Below are 20,159 nucleotides of genomic sequence, written 5' to 3' on the forward strand. Positions count from 1 at the left end.
CATGTAGTTGGAAAAGGTTTTATATAAATTTACATGTAGATTTGATGAATATATTAGAATATGATGTATTCGAAACAAGAAATATTTGATCCTTAAAACTATTCTTCTTTAGTTCAAATGTATTTATTGTACATACATATATGTATGCTTATATTTATTGATGCTCGTAAAGTGAATGTCTCCTCGCACATAATGTTAAAACATGACGATAAAGAGCCAAGCTAAATTTTGACTCTTAATAGCATAATGATCACGTGATTTATTTCAGAAGTCTACGAAAACATCGCTATGGTAAACTTGATTTATCAATAGCTTTGAAAATGATTAAAAATGTTAATTGATTTGCTTACGTGTGCAGAATCGTTTTAATTGGATTATATCTAGGATTCATATTTTCCCAGTAATCCTTTTTGAGGTTATTTAAAAACTTTTGACCTGAATGATTTAATTATCAACACTCTGAATGACCACTGAACAAACAATTGAAAGCATAATATTACCTACTCATTTCCTTTTTTATCAGTGCTTCAAAAATAAGGAAAATAATTATGTACTTACCTATTCTCATGTCAACCAATTCTTTCGATAGTCAAGTTTCTTATAAACCAAAATTTATTATTTATTAGTTATTGTCGCTTCTGTAATGTTTAGGTACATATAATTTCGATTTACAAATTAGACTTAATACGTATTATATTTAAATAAATCGAACTGACAGTAACCCTCTTCTGGATTTAATATACGTTTATTTTCCCGCGCTTTTACTCATTCGTGTTCATGTGTGTCACTCGAAATGACAGCTGCATAAATACACAGATAATATACATATATCCATATAAAGTATAAATCGATACTAATGAATAATTACTAGTATTATTCGTCTAAACGAATTTCAATCAGTGCAAAAAAACATTCAAATATAAAAAATCACCCTTTAACATGACGTGTGTTGTCCTTTGCAGTATATAAGTAGACTATGAATTTTTCATATGAAATATGTAGATAAACTTCTATGGTTTAACGTACACCATCCTTTTTACTTAATAATATATTTTGTAAGTACTTTACTGTAACTGTACTGTATATCCCATTATTAGTTACTAAATTTTATAACATGACTGAGCGGAAGAGTAAGTGAAAGTACTGCATAGAAATTCGATCTGACTTCCAACGACTGTTTACAAATACTGAAAACCTTTTAATTACAAATTCAATCAATTCATTCAATGAAGTTATCCTTCGCTTTTTAGGCCAATTACTTTTATTTTGGCTTCCGTTTTCCGGTTTTTTTGTTTAAGATTTTATTTTTGTTAATTTTATTACGCCTATAATGAACAGCACATCTCTCTCATCAGAGGCTGGCAGTCGCTTGATTGTATTGTCGAGTGCGACCGGATCGCCGGCAGCTTTCACGCTGAAAGGCTAAGCGCAACCATTTCACGAACTAATCCGCTACCCGAGAGGCATTAGCGATCCCACGCCGATGCATTGTCATGCTCTTATTCTAACGCTCTCAGCTATAGGATTGCTTAAGAGAAATCCTCTCTAGCTATTTATAGCTTCGAAAAGAGCTAACAGTAACTACCAGTTGTATACGGAATTGTATCTTCATTATGACTTAATTAAATAAGAAATTTAAATGTGTACGTACTTTTCCATTTAACTTCAGTTGAGGGTTATTTTTGTTATCCACAAAATGTATAAAAACTTTCCTTTTTGAAACAAAAAGAAGACATAATAAATAGACAGCTAAAGTCTCTACACAAAAAGAGAAATACTTCAAATTAAGTTCATAAAATATATTTATACAAAACTGAAATCTTATAACCTCTAGGTAAGACTTTAATTTTAGACCTCGTTTTAAAAATATTTTCTTTAATCAACATTAAAAATGTTCAATTTGCCAGTATTTTAATAATATTTACTTTTATATTTCAATATTACGAGTCCAAATAAAATTAAATGACGTGAATAGTGTTGTGTTTTGAGTTTTGAATACACTTTCATTTCTGTAATTTACTATAAGCAACGCAGCACAGCAAGGTGGAGGATAAGCGAAATCGTTTTACGGAATAATCCTTCTGGAGAGGTATTATCTCACCGAGAAGTCCGCACCGAGGACGCGACGACGGAGTTGTAAGCACCTGTAAGTGCCCCCGTAATACTAAGCGTAAGCACTGAGATGCTTACTTCAGATTTCCAAAGAATTAAACCTTAAAAATGTTCTATACTATGTCTTAGGCTATCACAATGAATATACCTATAAAAACCATAAAGAACCACAAAACACGAAAAGTTGACAACCTTAAATTAAGTCAATCTTCAGTACAAGTTCGATGTTCTTATCTTTAAAGGTAAAGATTTGCTTGAGAACAATGATGCTGTCCATATTTTTGAATCTCAAGAATTTGTCTGTACTCTTACGAAACACACACAAGCCACACATAGTAAAAACTATACCACGAACCACCATGTTATTGTGAGCAGACGACCGCATGAAAGAACACAAAATCCGCATGACAATAGTTATATTTTTAATGAGCAGCCAAAAAGAATCCATAAAAATGATGCTTTATATACATAAAATATATATTTACAATGAATCTCAGCTAGTATGAACTGAAATATTTTCCTTCATTTCCCTGAAAGCATAGTATTGTCAGTCATCTTTTACAAATATTACCATCAAACATGAGGACTAAAAACCATACAATGATGACAGTGAATGGTATGTATTGGAAACTCTCGTACAAATGTCCGGAGCTATGTATTGCCACCTTTTAAACAAAGCTGAACGAAAAACTGAACGTGAACAACACTTTTCATATTCTAAATTTTTCTGACAAAAAATATATGTTATTTTTATCCTTTACGAATCAGGCATTTTAGAGACTTCAATCACATCGATTTCGGATATGGAAAATTTTATGAATATCCCCTTTGAAGCACTACTCTGAAAGCCATAAAATGTCCCCGTTGTTAGGTTATAAGATTAAGCTGTTGTATCGGGGAGTTTAATTAAAAAGTAACCAGTTATATATTTACGATTGTTCTTCAAGTTGTCTACTTTTAAGTTGACAATAAAGTAAAGAACACACGACTCTGAGGTCGTCTGTTTTGTAAACATATTTATTATGAGTGATTTTTCCACTAACACGAACATGCTTATCGTATGTTAGTGACTTGTTATAGCATGACGTAAATTAGTTATTCAATCCTAACGGAGAATATTGTTATTTAATTTTTTTACGAACTATTTTTGAAATATACGTAATTCTAGTCGCCAAAAATGCGAAAGCTTTTTCAATTGCTTCATACAAAAACTATAAAAAACATTTAATTATTAACAATTTTTTGTAATTAAGAAAATTAACAGCCAGAAGATGGAAATTTACCGAAAATTTAATTTCAGATCAAGTGGTTTAATTTTCGTGTTCTCTTTAAAAAAGTTTAGCCAAAGGAAGGAGATTTCTTCTTTAGAGCTTATCCTTTAATTGAACCCCATTCAATACAGATATTGAGTTAATTAAAAAAGAAAGATCAATCATTTCATCCGAACTTCATAATTTATGACGATGTTCAAGTTATACATTTGGTTTATATTTAAGAAACAATATTTGAATTTTTACATATAATTTTATATTAATGTGTCAAAAAATTAAAATAATTTTAATATGATTTATATGTACCTATATATTGGTATGCATGCAAAAAAAAATATTTCAATGAGTTTTTTATATTATGATTTTATTATAATATAATATCACACAGCCACATAAAGTCTAATAAGTATTTCAAACAAACTTATTCATAGATTTTTTGTCATCGTATTCATGATGAAACGTAAAAGTGAACATCTAATAAGCTGAACCGCTTTAGTTAGAAATCTCGGGATGGACTATTGAGTATAGAGTTCACAATGGAGCCAATCACGCTCCAACTTTCAAGACCTCTGGAAGCACGTCTCACACTTCCGAGTTGGGAGTCGAATTCAGTCGCGACCCGTGAATTTTGTTATTACTTACTCGTAATTAAAGACTTATTCTGGCTATCTTGAATTAAATTAGAGAGAAAAGGTTATTGCTGTGACTTTTTTTGATCTAACATATATTACAAAATAAAAGATACGCTAAAATGTAAATAATTAAGACTCGAATTTAGTGTTAATAAATCATTTTTATATTTATATTTAGTAAGCTTATTTCAACTCATTTAGAGACACACATTTTTGTGATTTTTACGAGTAAGGCTTCCTTGTAAATTTATAGTCAGGGAAGTACTGGTCTTCATAATTTTTAAAAATATATTTTAGCCCTTTACTTTAATCACTACATAGTACTTATTTTCTGTATTTAAGTAAGTAAGTCTATTTCCCATTTTGTAGAGTAGCACGCTTAATTTAAAAACTAAATTATGAATATTTCCAACATCGGAAATAATCGATCAAATTAATTCAGGAAATATTATTTTAAAATTCGATTGACATCTTGCAGTATCAGGGCCGTAATTCTACTACCGAATTGTCAATTTATCGCATTCGAATCCAGGCGCGATTCGGTAAAAATTGAATCGGAATATAAACAGAATCGTATAGTAACCGGTATACCTAAATAAGTAAATTGCTCCAAGTTATTATTACTACAATGATATTTTTTATGAAGAATAGTCGAAGCTAATTTAACTTCTACTATTATTATAAAATCGGGTACCTAGGTGTTTTTCATGTTATAATTTAGTAGAAGTAGTCCCCTGGACATCTTCGAGATCATGTGGCTGATTTAACTAAATATATTCGAGCTCCTTTGTTGTATATTTTCTAACACTTTCGATTCCCACAATTGTACATTTTGTGTAGCTATAGAACGGCTATTTTATGTTATTAAGTAACGTTCATTGACAAAAAAGTGACATATTTATTATCCTAGATAACAACATTACAGATCTTGCATTATGCTGTTATAACTGCATAATTTTAAGTGATTTAATATATTTTAAATGAAAAATAATACAACGATATACAAACAATAATACGACAAATAATTCTTACCGCGATAGGTACTAACTATAACGAACTAACTCTTAAGAAGACTTGAATGTAACAAAATTAATTTTCTAATTAATTGGAATTGAAATATGGTACCTGGTACGACTTATTAAGTAAAAATACAATAAAAAAATAGTTAATTTTGATAAGTGAAGAGATTGGAGAAAGGATACTTTTTCCTTGTATTGTCGTCAGCTTCAAAGAAACAAAATAATTGATATGTAAAAACAAACAAACAATATAAAACAAATATGTATATCCCTACGGATGTATATATTTAATCTAGCATTAAAAATATTTATTCTTATTAAACTATCGTTACATTCAAATTGAAATAGATGATTATGTAGTCTCATCTAACTCGCCGTGTGTTTAGTGGCAAAGTTTCTCTACAATAGTCTCAAGATTGTCATACTATCGACTAAATCTATCAGATGGAATGCGAAGTTCCAGGTACATAATGTATCGTAAATGGGTCGACTAGAAGTTCTGCACAACAGCTCGAACAAGAACTTGAAATGCAATAGATATTTGAATGCTGTTATAATTATCAAACCTAGGGGAAGTTATAATGCAGACACGAATTACATGTTATTTGGATACGTCATATTGAATTCTAGAATGTAGGTACAAACATATATTGCACTTTAGAATGACTTCATTATTGAAGTTGCAATGTCTTCGTTGATAGACCCTGGAAATTTTAACCGAAAGTTTTGGATGCAAATCCGAGCAAACGTCACTGATTTTTAAGTCATCGGTAGAAAAGAAGAAATTATGAACTGCTAAAAAAATTTATTAAACTAAATTAAACAATATGTGTCTGATGAAAATCTTATACGTTTGAACTGATCTGGAATTAACACATCACACCAAATACCATTGCCTCAAAAATAAAGAAAGCCTTAGCAGAGCTGACTTTATCGTCGTATTATTTTATATTTACTCTATTCTTTTCAACTCACAGATGAAGTACTCATTTCAGTTTAATGCGAACTGAACCCGTCAAAGCCAATACTTAATTGCATTTTAGATGTTTAGGTGAATGTATCTGTGATACAATTAAGAGCCACTAACTTTGATACATATGGAATAAGAAATTTATAATTATTAACCTGTTACACAAAGCGGTATCTGTATGAGGTAATATAATTATTGTAGAATGGTGATTCTACAATAATTATATTAGTCTTTAACTAAGTAGCAAAAGTGTAGGTGTACCGACTTGCTACTTAGTTAACGATTATTGTGAAAGTTTATGATATTACCACAACTACTCAGTCTTCTGTTGAACAGATAATATTAAAAGTTAATATAAGAGCGATTTCTAAAATATAACACGGAACTTTTCAGTGAATGGTCATAACATGAACATATTATGTGAGATTTTACGAATTGTTAATAATGGGAAGAAAAGGTCTCAATAAAATATATCCTACCATTTATTTCCAGTGACCACACTCATAAAGAAGGAACTTTCACTTTTTATCTGTTTATCTTTTTTTCAAATAATTGTTACATTAATATGTTCACTTTTTTTCAATTAATGGTAAAAAAGTAATATATTCTATTATGTTCGAATATTTATACGATAAGTATCGATCTGAATTTTCAAAAATACATGAACAATTTACGGCCATAGTCCGAAATGCACAGTTTATGCTCGACTTAACAATATTATAGATTATATCGAGCAGATACACATGTCGAAAACTGTACCGATAGCCAAATAAACTAGCAAACCACATCGATTACCTGTCACTGGCAGCCTCCCCAATGACCGCGGCGGACCCGTCGAGATCGTTCCAATACCACCCTCAGCACATATAATATTCGATACATTAAAAACTTTAATACGATATTTATTTCGGCTCGACATCTTATAATAAATCTTCTTTTTATTATTTTAAAAACAACGTTAATATTTTTAAGTTTCCATCTTTTTTAAGTAATTACTTTCGTGCACCACTTATGCATACAATTTACCAGTCTCCATCATTCATAACGGTGTTAACGGTACAATAAGAAACTTTATCTTGATGATGAAAGTTTTCTACACTTTTAATAAGAGGCCATTCATTGCATACTTTCGTCAGAGGGTGAAAAGGGGAACGGCCTTATCGCTATAACTCGTGACACCAGAAAATTAAAAGTGCGCTGTCATGGTTGGCTATCTTAGGAAATAGGGTGACTGTGCTCTTACAAAGCTTAATTAATTGGTACTTTCACTGTCTTGGACATTTCTAAAATGTTTACGCATCTTATAAACTGTTATAGCAATCCATATACTAACTTTTTGTTCAAAATAATAAAGTTGCTAAATATATACTGATATACATTTGCGAAGGCAATTATATTGACATTTTTTTCAAGTTCAGACATGATTTCTCGTATTTCATCCCATTTGCGCTCCTTATCTTTTGTAGGATGACACATATAAGGTCAATGTACAATCTTAGATCTGCGAGTACCTAGAACTCTGCAAAGTTGTGTTGAAACTTAATTTAGCCAGACTGGTTTGCGGTCACTGTTGAAAAGTTTCAGCAAGCTCTATACTAATGGAAAGCGAACAAAATCACTAGAAACTCAGTTAGAAATGTAGGTATTTGTAAGTCGTGCAACTCAAGCAATTTGTGCAATTTTACTGTCAGCGCCAGAGGCACCCAAGTCGGAAACTAGAGTAACCATTAGTGTGGTATACTCAGCTAAGCTAAACTTCTCACGAAAAATCAGTCAAATGTCTGTTTGTGGCAATTTGTATCCCATTCAATTATGAACTTCCTTCTGCAAGCCTTTTAACTTATGGACACTTTAAAATAACGTTGGAAATATACAGCTCAGTTTAACAAATATGTTAGAGCTGTTACGGTTACCATTTTAAATTTACCATTATAAAAAATATCTAATTAGATATAGTAGCATAATAATAATAACCGATGGATTTATCACCTCCACCGTAAATAGTTATTTTTATTGGACACTCGCATTAAACAAAATTTAAATTAAATAATATAGACAAAGTCTGTAAATTTCACACTGCTAAGCTTGAAACTTATTCCGTCACGTTTTTTGAATGCGGGTTAGTGGGAAAACAAATGAAAAAATTTCCAAACTATGTTGTTTTTCACCGTTAAGTACGAGAGGATTTATATCAGTTACTTGAGAACATGAAAAATCTATATATATATTAGCTATAGTTTAACGTGTTTTTGCATTAGACCATCCCGTATGTATCAAATTGATACTTTGAATAAATTGGCAGGCCCATGCTTTAAATTGGATTTAATTATTCTACAATAGCATTGGTACCTTGATATAAAACATCACGTAAAATCCATACGAATACACAAGCCTTCACAGAGTAGTGCCAGTAAATAACACACTTAACGAAGAATATTACAAATGACGAAGAATATTATACGTCAATGTCCTAATTAAAATTAGATATAATTAAATCCTGTTAGGATATAATTTTATTTTAATGTGCTCAAATCTTTCAGATAAGCTTTCAGAGGAGCAACTCGACTTTGCTGTTTTAAAAATTAGTGCGCTGTAACTGTAAACATTAATTACTATAAATTCAATTGAAAGATTTCATACACAAATTACAGAGAGTGGTTTATACGTCGACAGAATTGCTATTAGAATTTTGGTAGTAAAACTATAATGGAAATAATGTTGTTAAGTGTATTATAGTATTATATTATAAATAAAGCTATGTACATTCATTATAATCTAACTTTTTTCCTGCTTCTAACATTCAAAAACAACTTGGTATAGGCTATATAAATTTGATACTAATAATATATTTTGTATCATAACCATTTTAACAAAAAACAAACAATAACTGATTTATCAAAACTTAAGAAAATATATTAACGTCATAGGGTTAAAATCAATTAAAAGTTGCAGAATTTTCACCAATAAATGGTTACTAATCTTTTGCCACGTATCTACCTCGTTTATAGGGTATTTGTAAAACGACATTTCCAAAATGGCGGCTAACTCTTCAACCACCATCAACGAGGGGCCAGCACGATTCAAATAAAACTTCGGTTATTAAGGTAGTTTGTACTCCTAAAAAAATGTTAGAATCAACTTGCTTTAATATAATAAGTAATATAATAAGAATAAACACACATATGAATTTGTTTTAAATATTAAAGCAAATATTTGTCATAAATAAAACTACACATGCATTAGTTGCTATAAATTAATAAAATAATGGCATTAATAATTTTAAATATTTAATTACAATATTTTTGTATGAGATATATTAACGTATGCAAATATTGTCACATGACACAAAATAGCAGCTATAGGATATTTTAAGCATACTAAGAAATTAAAATATAATTATGTATAATAATAATAACTTTAATAAACCTATAATCAAAATATACAGGTTGATAGAACTGTGTATTTTTGAAAGTAATATAAGTAAAATATTACATTTTAAAGTAAATAAAATCTTTAGTTATACGATTTTCTTTTTATATGAATATGAATCAAAAGTACAATAACTAATTATTGTACTTTTGATTCATTTGATTGTTTATATTTTTGAAGAAAAAAAATCGATACTATATTATTTCGGTATGATATGGTACTATTAATTAAATCCAAGAAAAAAATCACTACGTTTTAATCTGAACGTTTAATTTGATGAAGGACAACACTAAGCGACGCGCCGCTTGCTAATGTCAAATTTTGCTTTCATCTTGATATTGGCGAAAACATTTTTATTTATTATTATTTATATGGTTACAGTAAGTATTTGCATTTAAGCAAAAGTAACAGTAATTGTTCTTGCAAGACCGAAGTTGACTAAAAATATATTTTAGATGCGACCAAAAGGTGACTAGAAATGGACCAACAATTTTCATTGTCTTGGAACAATTTCCACGGAAACTTAAGTAAAGGTTTTGCTGGATTATTAGGAAACGGAGAATTCGTCGATGTAACTATTGCAGTCGAAGGCCATTTGCTACAAGCGCATAAAGTTATACTATCAATATGTTCGCCTTACTTCAAAAAAATGTTTCAATTAAATCCGTGTCAACATCCAATTGGTAGGTACCTGATGATGAACCAAACAATAATTAAAATTTAGATTTGTTTATCAAGTAATCATTGAAGAATATTTTTAATACTGATATTAAATTTGCAGTTGTTTTACGGGATGTCACACACAAGGCAATGAAAGATTTATTGCAATTTATGTACCACGGAGAAGTCAGTGTCAAAAGGGAAGATCTCACTAGCTTTATAGGCACTGCTGAAGTGCTGCAAATCAAAGGTTTAACTAATAAAGAAGTAAGTGATATTTTAAACCGAAACATTAAAATTTAGTTTTAGATACTAAAAATCTAAACAAAAATTACAAAACACTTTTGCAAAACATTTAAGTTGAGATAAGTAAAACACCAATTAAGATTCTTATTGTGAAGAAAAGTGTTATTCTTACAAAATTATTTTAGTTTTTCCCAAAGTAATAAATAATAATATGTAATAATAAATATTTGTCAATTTACAGACCGAGGAGGAAGTGTTTGATACTGATAAAGAATTAACAAAACAAAATGTAGCAGCTCAAAATGATAGTCCAGATGCAGAGTCTTGTGCATCTGATATGTACGACTCAACTACTAATGAAATATCGGATAACAGTGACATAGATTTAGTAAAACAAAGACAATTTATTGAAAAACTGCAAAGGCTGAGTAGTTTAAAAAGAAAATCAGAAGAATTCCTTCAGAAAAATTATTATACAGATATTATCAATTCAGAAAAAAGACCTAAAATTTGTGACAAAATAACAAATAATAAATCGAATAATCATTTAGTGCAAAGCAGTAATTTTGATAATGTTCAAAGCATTTATGAGGAAAATCCTGTTGAAATAACGACATCTTTAAACCCAAACATTCAAAAACAAGGAACAGATAAAGAAGCTTCAGACAATGGCAATAATCAATCAGTTATAGAACAAGTGATGGAATTAAAAACAGAATGTGACGACAGCGATATTATAGTCTCAGATCCAGCTGTTTGTACGACTCCAAAGGGCTATGAAAACTCAAGGGATTTAAAGAAAGGATTAATTATCCCGCTGGACTACCAATCACCTCAGGAAAGTAAGTAAAAACATTTTCATAACACTATTTTTCCTCTGCCATCTCTTAAAAAATGTTTAACCTTACTATCTTCTAAACATTGTTTATATAAGAATCATTTGAATATTTATATAACAAATTTAATAAATAATTACCCTTTTTATATTTTTAGCATAAACTATCTCTTTCACTTTCTTGAATAGTAAATATCTATACACACTATAACAAACACTTTGCTTTTGTGTGTAGTGCTTTGTCCTTGCAAGTATTAATATATATTAAAAGTCGTAACATGTCTATGAAAGTATTTACTATGATGATTCTTAGTTACACAAGTTTCAAAATAGTTCTTATTTTTGTTATGAAAATAGTTTGGCTTACTTATGCTTATTTTTATTTAATAGAAATGGAGATTGTGTTGAAAATGCAATCATTTGTTAATTCTTCTAGCATTTGTTGTTTTCTGTTGCAAACCCTCCATGCTATGAAAACACGATGGCATTTTCAACATTATCATTTTTCTTGTCAATTTGTTTATTTTTAAATATAATTGAAAATGCCCATCGTGATTTCAGATTGTACCGGGTTGAACTCATTATTTATGGATCTTAAAAATCTAGTTAACGGTAAAGTAACTAACACCTTGAAGACTGAAGAAGTTCCAAGATATGTCATGGAACATCGTCTTGTTACCATTCCACAAAAGGAAGATGGAAAAAAGAAATACCCACAACGATCTTGTAGGCTTTGTTGGAGAATAGGCAAGCGGCGTGATACTCGATTCATGTGTAGTGCTTGTGAATTGCCATTTTGCAAATCACCATGTTTCGAAATACATTTTAATGACATGTTTAAGGTGTCACAACTGCAAGGAGATTACTATGCACCTTAGATTATAAGATTCCTGTTTGCTTATACCTGTGAAGAGACAGTAGTTTTAAGAAAAATATATTTTTATAATCACAAGTGATACTGCAAAAGAACAAAATTAATGAATCATAGATTCAGCAAATTTTGGGACCAAATTAATAATTATTGAAGATTCTATCCTAAAATTTAAAGTTACTATAAAATAAATCAAAAAACTATATATTTGCATTTTAAGATTTTTAAGCACAATAATTGTTAGTAACCTGTGATACTTAGAATCTGCTCTAAGGTGCCAACATTATATATTGCTTTTATTTTCATTATGTATTAAAGATTTGTGCCATCAATCCTCTGCCATATTTTCAAGACTTTATTGCTCATATTCTAGTCTATTTATTGTATTAAGTAATAATTTTTATAATAAGGAACTTGAAATTTTTACTCATGTGATGGTAGAAATGCACATCTTCCCAGTGATTTACACTCAATACTGTAACACATTTGTGATCTCTGTATTGGTAGAGCTAATTTTTATATCTTTGTAGTAAGTAAATTTATATTCACATTCCCAAATGTGATAGCCTTTTTTTTTAAGAAAGTGGCTAAAGTCTTTTAAGAATATTTTTTATATGATATGCTATTTTTGTAGTACTTGTGTGATGTTTAACATAAAGTATACTGAGTGTTTTTATGGATAATAAATCATGTGTACAGAATTCGTTTATTTTCTTGGCACCCATAAATAAAACTAACATTTAACAGTATGTGGTCAACTTCGTTTTTATCATAGAATGTGCACTTTTTTTCACAGAACGTTGTAACAAAACCATTAAGGACATTAATGTGAATATTCTGTTTCAGATGCTCTTTCACTTGTTATGAATGGATCGTGTGACAGTCAACTTCCAGTACGTTACAAATATATTTACAGTAGAAAAGGACATAAACAGCTAGTGCATATGAATTTTGTCTACACAAAGCATTCAACTACACATGGTAAAACATCATGGAGGTGTGTACAATATTTCTCTCTAAACCGGTGTCCAGCAACCGTAGAAACGATAGACTCCATGATATATGCCGTTAATCATCAACACAATCATGAAGATTGCTATGAAAAATTATCAAGAAACAACATTTATGAAATGAATAACTCCCCCAAATAGACAACTATGTATATAAATAAAGCGAAATTACGAATGCTCACTATCCAAATCACACCAAACCTCATAAATTTTATCAATATAAGAAATCTAATGTAAAAGTTAAAAAAAGTATGATTATATATTCAATTCAAAAAATTCATGTAGGGAGTTAACGAAAAAGATACATATTTTTCGTCAACTGTCAAGATAAACAAGTTATTTATATACCAAAAAACAACGCAATACTTTATTATTTTCAATCTTCAATTAATGTACGTAATTGTGCCAAAAGATAATTGCGCTTTTTAATAAGCGGAAATAATATAGACATTTTGGAGGTGTTTGATACTTCATTACAATATAGAAAGTGTAAAGTTCCTATATTTTCATTAAGTACCTATATATTGCTTAGTTACGTTATGTAATAGACATATTATTCTTTAAAAAGTATGTTATTGTAAATACTTGTTAAAATTACACACAGTGTCACATGATATATCGTAGCATTTTATTTTTTCAGCGCATCTAGTCATACTGAATCATTTTTTTATAATAATCGTAACACTTAGTATGTAAAAATAAAAAACACATGTATATAAATATATTTAATTTGTAATTATAGTATATCTATTTACAAATAATATAACAAAAATAAATTAAGTTTTTAACAATTTCGAAGTTGGTACTGAATTTTTATTCGCAAGCTCTGCGGCTATACTCTTTCTTTGTCTATGTTTTTTACTAAATCCTACACCTGAAATTAATACAGCATTATTAGTACACACACATTGGTAAATAATAAATACAATATGGTATGCATCAGTTTGCTGTAAAAGCACAGATTATTTATAATATCAATCTATCGAGTCGATTTCCTAGCTTTTTTGTACATAAAGAAATACAAAAAACTAAGTTTTTTGGTGGTAACTATTGCATTTATGATAACTCTATATTTAATTAAACAACAATAAAAGAAATGAATACCCTATAATCTTCGGACAAAAATAATATATGAAATATACGATACTTACGAATATCGACGTCTGGTTTCTCTTTTAAACCAAACGATCTAGCAACAGCTTCTAAATCCATATTGAGTAAATTAAAAACATGTTTTAACTTTTTTACTTCAAAGGCTCTGATATAGCCTTCAAAAGCTTCAACAGCTAAGTTGTAAAATTCGGGATCCTCCATTGCGGCATTTAACTATATTAAATAAATAACATGCCATGTAAATAATATGAAAAAATATACTTATGATAAATCTTAAATATACCTGCTCGAGGGTAAGTGAATACTAACTGAACCGGCTTTAGCCGCGCGCAATTCTAACCCACGCTTTATTTTTATTTATTTTTTTTTTATGTGGCTTTTATTTGTGCCAAAAAGACGCTTTATTTACTACCTTAGAGGTGAAGTTTCGTAAGATATCATTCTTAGCGGATGTCTACACCCTATAAGAAACCTACCCTCCAAATTTCAAGTTTGTAGGTATTATGGTTTTCTGAGATTTCGTGATTAATCATTAAGTGGTATTCTTGGTGGCTTTTATTTAAATAGATTTGTTTTTTTTTTTATCTATGGCTTGAGGTTATGGTAACATTACCTGCTTATAAAATATATATAATTTATAAATTAAAAAAATAGCAAAATTAATTTTAACCACTCTTCCTATCCTATAGTTTGTTCGCGTTAAGAATGCAGTGAGTTGTCATTGTTTACCGGCTTTACTCCGCCCCCTGACCAATCAAATCTTTTTTAACAGCAGGGTGAAGGTGTATGCATATTTGTGTTAAAATTCCAACAAATTATATTTGTTTTAAAGACTCAGTATAATGAATTTTAAAGATACACATTAAAATAAAAAATCGAATCGGGGTATTAATCAACAAAATTCTTAACACTATATACAATCGTTTGCGAATCTTGCCATCGCGATGTAGAAATTTACATATTTTGACATAACGTCATCTTGTAGCTATAGGTTACATTAATTATTACGTGTACAGCTTGAATAAAATAAATATAAATTTATAAATAAACAAAATTTAAATTATAAAAATAAAAATATCAGTTAATAATTAATTAAATGTGAACTTGACTTTGTAATTTGAAAAGATTTGATTGGTCAAAGGGGGCGGAGTCAGGCCGGTAAAGAATGACAACTCACTGCATTCTTAACGCGAACAGACTATAGATATTAATTTATTATTGTTTACCTTTGGTGTCAAATCACTGTAGCGATCCCATAGTTCATATTTATCCAGATATATTTTTGCATCTAGCAAATAATTAACAAATTCTTTTTCCTCTGGCCTTAATAATAATACAGCCCTTCCTTCCGCTCCTAATCCTCTAGCTGTCCTACCAACTCTGTGAATGTATTCCTGTAAAAATTGAATCATCATTTAAATACCGTAATAAAAATTAAAGTCACTGTTTTAACATAATTTAATACTGACTTATCCTGTAAAGTTGAGCAAAGCAATTTAATATGTTTCAAAAAAAAATATAAAACATGCATGCATCCAATACGTTTTAGTACTAGTAGTGGGATAGACAATTAACACCACGATTATTGGAGTTGTATTAAATAATATAAAACTTATTCACTTTAAATACATGTATTAAATATTGTAATAAAATCTCACATTTGTATCTGATGGCGGATCAAACTGAACTATCCAATTTACAGCTGGTATATCCAAGCCCCTTGCTGCCAAATCAGTACAAAATAAAGCCATCTTTTCGGCATTGTAAAAATTATTAATTGTAGCTGTTCTGTCTGCTTGATTCATTTTTCCCTAGGATATTTGCAAAAAATAATATAAAACTACATTTACACTGAATATAATATACAATCTACTTTTATAATTTAATTAATTACAACCTTTATAATTTAATTTTTTATTTAAGTACAGTATTCATTTTTATTGTTAAAACCGAATGATGTATACTATTAGCAGCCCGGTATAGTACGACACAACTGAGATCTAGCATCGGCAAAATTCGTAAAACTGATCACATCCGTACTTCATTCTATTCGTATTAAGTACCAAGTATAGTAGTATCCCAAGTTATCAATATTTATTTCTTATGTGAATATGATCTTTAGACAAACGTAATAACTTGTAATATCATATATTCGTCAATTTGACATAACAACAACAAACAACAACAGCCTGTAAATTCCCACTGCTGGCCTAAAGGCCTCCTTTCTCTTTGAGGAGAAAGTTTGGAATATATTCCACCACGCTGTCCAATGCAGGATGGTGGAATACACATGTGGCAAAGTTTCTATGAAATTTGTCACATGCAGGTTTCCTCGCGATGTTTTCCTCACCGCTGAGCACGAGATGAATTATAAAGACAAATTAAGCACATGAATCAGCGGTGCTTGCCTGGGTTTGAACCCGCAATCATCGGTTAAGATGCACGCGTTCTAACCACTGGGCCATCTCGACTCTCGATTATTATCTCAATATTCTTCAATTTGACATGTCGATTTGCTTTTTGGGGTTGATCTGACGCAGGAATCTAAAGCGACGAATAGCGTTGAAAGGCGCGATAGGAAGCTATTTCTATTGGTTTTATAAATCGGCAGTAATCGGTTCTATTCTATATAAGCTACTTCTAAATTGTGTCATACTATACGTGCTTCATCATCATCATCATCATCAACAGCCTATTTTTGTCCACTGTTGGACATAGGCCTCTCCCAGTGCACGCCACTGTGGTCTTTCTCCGGCTACTCGCATCCAGCTCCTGCCTGCCGCCTTGCGTATATCGTCACTCCACCGTGCCTGAGGACGTCCTACACTACGTTTGCCGAGACGCGGTCTCCACTCTAGAACACGTTTTCCCCAACGGTTGTCGGTTCTACGACAAATATGACCAGCCCACTGCCACTTCAGCTTACTAATCCGGTGGGCTATGTCGATGACTTTGGTTCTTTGACGGATCACCTCATTTCTGATGCGATCCCTCAAAGAAACGCCGAGCATAGCCCTTTCCATAGCACGCTGAGCGACTTTAAGTTGGTGGACCAGCCTTGTCGTGAGTGTCTACGTTTCGGCTCCATATGTCATGACGGGTAGGACGCACTGATTGAAGACTTTCGTCTTAAGACACTGTGGGATCGACGATGTTAGGATTCGACGTAACTTCCCAAACGCTGCCCAACCCAGCTGAATTCTTCTATTCACCTCGTCCTCAAGGTTGTTTCTACCTAATCGCAGAGTCTGCCCGAGGTAGACATATTTTTGAACAACTTCGAGAACGGTACCGTTCTCGATACGTGCTTCACTACTTATAAAATGAAATAATACAAAAATCAGTTAGAACATTGATTCATTTCTTAAAAAAATATATTAATGCCTCAAATGCATCTATTTATTTATGGTTATGAAATCACCGAAAAACTTTGGAACATATACTTACATGAATACATAGTACTCTCATGTTACAGTACTTATTAAAAAAATCATAATGAAACACAACAGACTTGCAACTTGAAAAAAATATCATGACCTTTGAATTGTTCGTTTTTTTCAGGAGTTTATGTAACCAATGAAGGCGATATTCTGTCTCACAAATAACGTACCTGCAATGTTATATACATTATAAAAAAATGATGATGCTATTTTAGTAATAAACTTCATATACAGCTGAAATTACTTATTATTATTAAAGTACAATCATATATTTTTAAGGATTTTGACATTAGTTAATAGCACATTACAGAATAAGATACTTAAAGTATCAGGCTGTAATTTCCTACTTCTGTGCTAAGGCTTTACTATTTGAGAAGGTTTTGGAGATTATTTCCCACTGCTGCTCCATACTTGCATTAGACCAGTGTTATCATACCACATGCAAGTTTCTTTCATAACTGAGCACTAGATGAATTATAAACAAAATTAACATAGAATGTTTGTTACCCTTGCTTTAATCCTTCAACTGTAGCACGATCATTATCCTCATTAGTATTAATAGACTGTACATCTTCTTTCATAGCTGACTTTATTAAAGAATCTGTTGTTTCTGATTGTGTGGCACTGAATAACATAGTTTGTCTATTTTCTGAAAATAATATTTATTAATCAAAAATTAGTAGTGGACAAAAGCCAGAAACATCCTTATTTACTACTTATTGTTATTATTCTTGAGGATTGCAGAAATTTTTAATGATTACTAGTAACTCTCTCTCCTTTTAGATCATTTAGTTTAAAAAAGAATCCCAAATATATCAATGGCAAAAGCATTTTAAATATGATTTATTAAATAACATTAAAAACATATGCAATTTAATTTCTTACTTGGAAGGCGGTTAACTATCTGTTTGATATCCTCCTCAAAACCATATTGAAATATTTTGTCTGCTTCATCTAATACTAGACATTTAACATATTTATAATCAAACTCCTTTGTCCTCATATGGTCAAACAATCTACCAGGGGTAGCAACAACAATATGAATTCCTGAAATTAAATTATTATCACATTATAATATATTCTTGAAAACATTTTATCAACTATAGCATATTTTTCCTGTCAGTCAGTTTCTCTCGAGATTTGTAAATATAAATGTAGTGTTAGCTTTACCTATATTACGATAATGCACACCACAAATATAAAATATTGTTCTAGTGTCATAATATACTTCAATAAAAAAATATGCATCCTTCAATATTTCAAAATAATGATAAAACAAACCTTTTGAAAGTTCAATACTCTGTGATCTTCTACTCTCTCCGCCTATGACTAACACTGAAGTTATTGATTCATGATAAGGTAATATATCTTGTAATACAGTATATGTCTGCATTGCTAGTTCCCTCGTTGGTGACACTATAATACAAAATGAACCTAAAAAACATTTTTCTTTTTATAATCATAAGGAGTACATGATTTCATTATTATTCCTGCAGAATAAATCATTAGTATTGTATTACAAAATTTATGCTAGTTAAACTAATTATTCATAGTCACACAAAAATATTTCCGATTTATTAAATAATAATATTATATACATTTCTGATAGACACAAATTAAAAATTACCTTGTTGTTGCCCATTTACTAATTTCGCCACAATTTCAACAACAGGTATTAAAAATGCCAATGTTTTTCCTGAACCTGTTTTAGCGGTAGCAACAACGTCAGCCCCATCCAAAGCCTTAGGAATAACCTCAGTTTGTATGTCAGTCATTCTCTTAAAGCCCATATTTTTAATAGCGCTAAGAGTTTGTTTTGAAATCTTATTTTTAAACTCTTTAAATTTGGGATTATTAGACTGTTCTTCCATATTAGGATGAATCTAGATTTACAATTTCAAAGAATTTTCAATACATTCGAATATACTTTTGTATATATTGAACTCCTCTTTCAATAACTTAACTGCACCTTTTTAACTTAAATAAACTTACCTATATGTAAGTCAAAACAACTTTATCACATGTAAGTGACGGTAGACTTCAAGAGTTAAGAATTGACATTGACAAGTTAACATCCATACTGTCGTTGCTCCTACAAAAGACGCTATCTATGTTTTTTTTATAATTTTGTATTGTTACACTGTGTTAATCGTTATTTCAATACTCACGAACTGTAAAAACAGTTTGGTCATTAATCTGTAGCCTTTTATTGTTTGTTTAGTAATTTTCAAGATTTAAGAGTTTTTTTTGTTTGATTTCAGAAGAGATATTTTTTGTAGCAATTTATTTATAAGAATAAGTACTGCTTTTCAAAGGCTCTAAAAAAAGAGTGTTAGTTAGTAATAAACATTATTATTTCCATAAATTTATTTTATATTGATTGTGTAAAAGTCCTTTTTAATCATAAATTACATTTATGTGTGGTTAAAATGATAGCTATTTATTTAGTAAACGTAAGAACTATCGGTCCCAGTGATCGACGCGGGTATATGAAATTATGAATTATTGTATTTGACACGGGTATAGGAAGGTTAAAAAATAAATGGTTTAG

The 20,159-nt window shown here is 30.2% G+C and overlaps 2 protein-coding genes across 3 annotated transcripts; one reads left to right on the forward strand and one right to left on the reverse strand.

The window, feature by feature from the left end:
• Positions 1-9,706: 9,706 nt before the first annotated feature.
• LOC124535120 (zinc finger and BTB domain-containing protein 6-like) lies at positions 9,707-13,758 on the forward strand. 2 transcript variants are annotated; one of them, XM_047111196.1, is made up of 5 exons: positions 9,707-9,813; positions 9,889-10,116; positions 10,215-10,360; positions 10,581-11,181; positions 12,892-13,758. In XM_047111196.1, the coding sequence occupies exons 2-5, from the start codon at positions 9,912-9,914 to the stop codon at positions 13,194-13,196; spliced, it is 1,257 nt and encodes a 418-aa protein (XP_046967152.1). In that variant the 5' UTR covers positions 9,707-9,813; positions 9,889-9,911; the 3' UTR covers positions 13,197-13,758. The 2 variants fall into 2 exon arrangements, with proteins under 2 accessions (XP_046967152.1, XP_046967151.1); XM_047111195.1 differs by lacking the exon at positions 12,892-13,758 and adding an exon at positions 11,736-12,746.
• Positions 13,759-13,767: 9 nt separating this feature from the next.
• Positions 13,768-19,607, reverse strand: LOC124535121 (probable ATP-dependent RNA helicase pitchoune). The gene is made up of 9 exons (XM_047111197.1): positions 19,236-19,607; positions 18,890-19,042; positions 18,494-18,655; positions 18,116-18,257; positions 17,616-17,778; positions 15,827-15,979; positions 15,395-15,562; positions 14,207-14,381; positions 13,768-13,929 (listed from the first exon to the last, which is right to left on the reverse strand). The coding sequence occupies exons 1-9, from the start codon at positions 19,477-19,479 to the stop codon at positions 13,832-13,834; spliced, it is 1,458 nt and encodes a 485-aa protein (XP_046967153.1). The 5' UTR covers positions 19,480-19,607; the 3' UTR covers positions 13,768-13,831.
• Between the last annotated feature and the right edge of the window lie 552 nt (positions 19,608-20,159).

This window comes from Vanessa cardui, chromosome 14 (genome assembly GCF_905220365.1).
Source record: "Vanessa cardui chromosome 14, ilVanCard2.1, whole genome shotgun sequence".
Taxonomy (NCBI): Eukaryota; Metazoa; Arthropoda; class Insecta; order Lepidoptera; family Nymphalidae; genus Vanessa; species Vanessa cardui.

Bases quoted from the DNA above. Each gene is read 5' to 3' on its own strand.
- LOC124535120 (XM_047111195.1), top strand. From the start codon at position 9,912: ATGGACCAACAATTTTCATTGTCTTGGAACAATTTCCACGGAAACTTA. The intron at 10,117-10,214 runs GTAGGTACCTGA...TTAAATTTGCAG, and splicing joins TCCGTGTCAACATCCAATTG to TTGTTTTACGGGATGTCACA. The intron at 10,361-10,580 runs GTAAGTGATATT...GTCAATTTACAG, and splicing joins AAGGTTTAACTAATAAAGAA to ACCGAGGAGGAAGTGTTTGA.
- LOC124535121 (XM_047111197.1), bottom strand. From the start codon at position 19,479: ATGGAAGAACAGTCTAATAATCCCAAATTTAAAGAGTTTAAAAATAAG. The intron at 18,656-18,889 runs GTTTGTTTTATC...ATTTAATTTCAG, and splicing joins GAGTATTGAACTTTCAAAAG to GAATTCATATTGTTGTTGCT. The intron at 15,980-17,615 runs GTAAGTATATGT...CAAATATCCTAG, and splicing joins TGAGAGTACTATGTATTCAT to GGAAAAATGAATCAAGCAGA.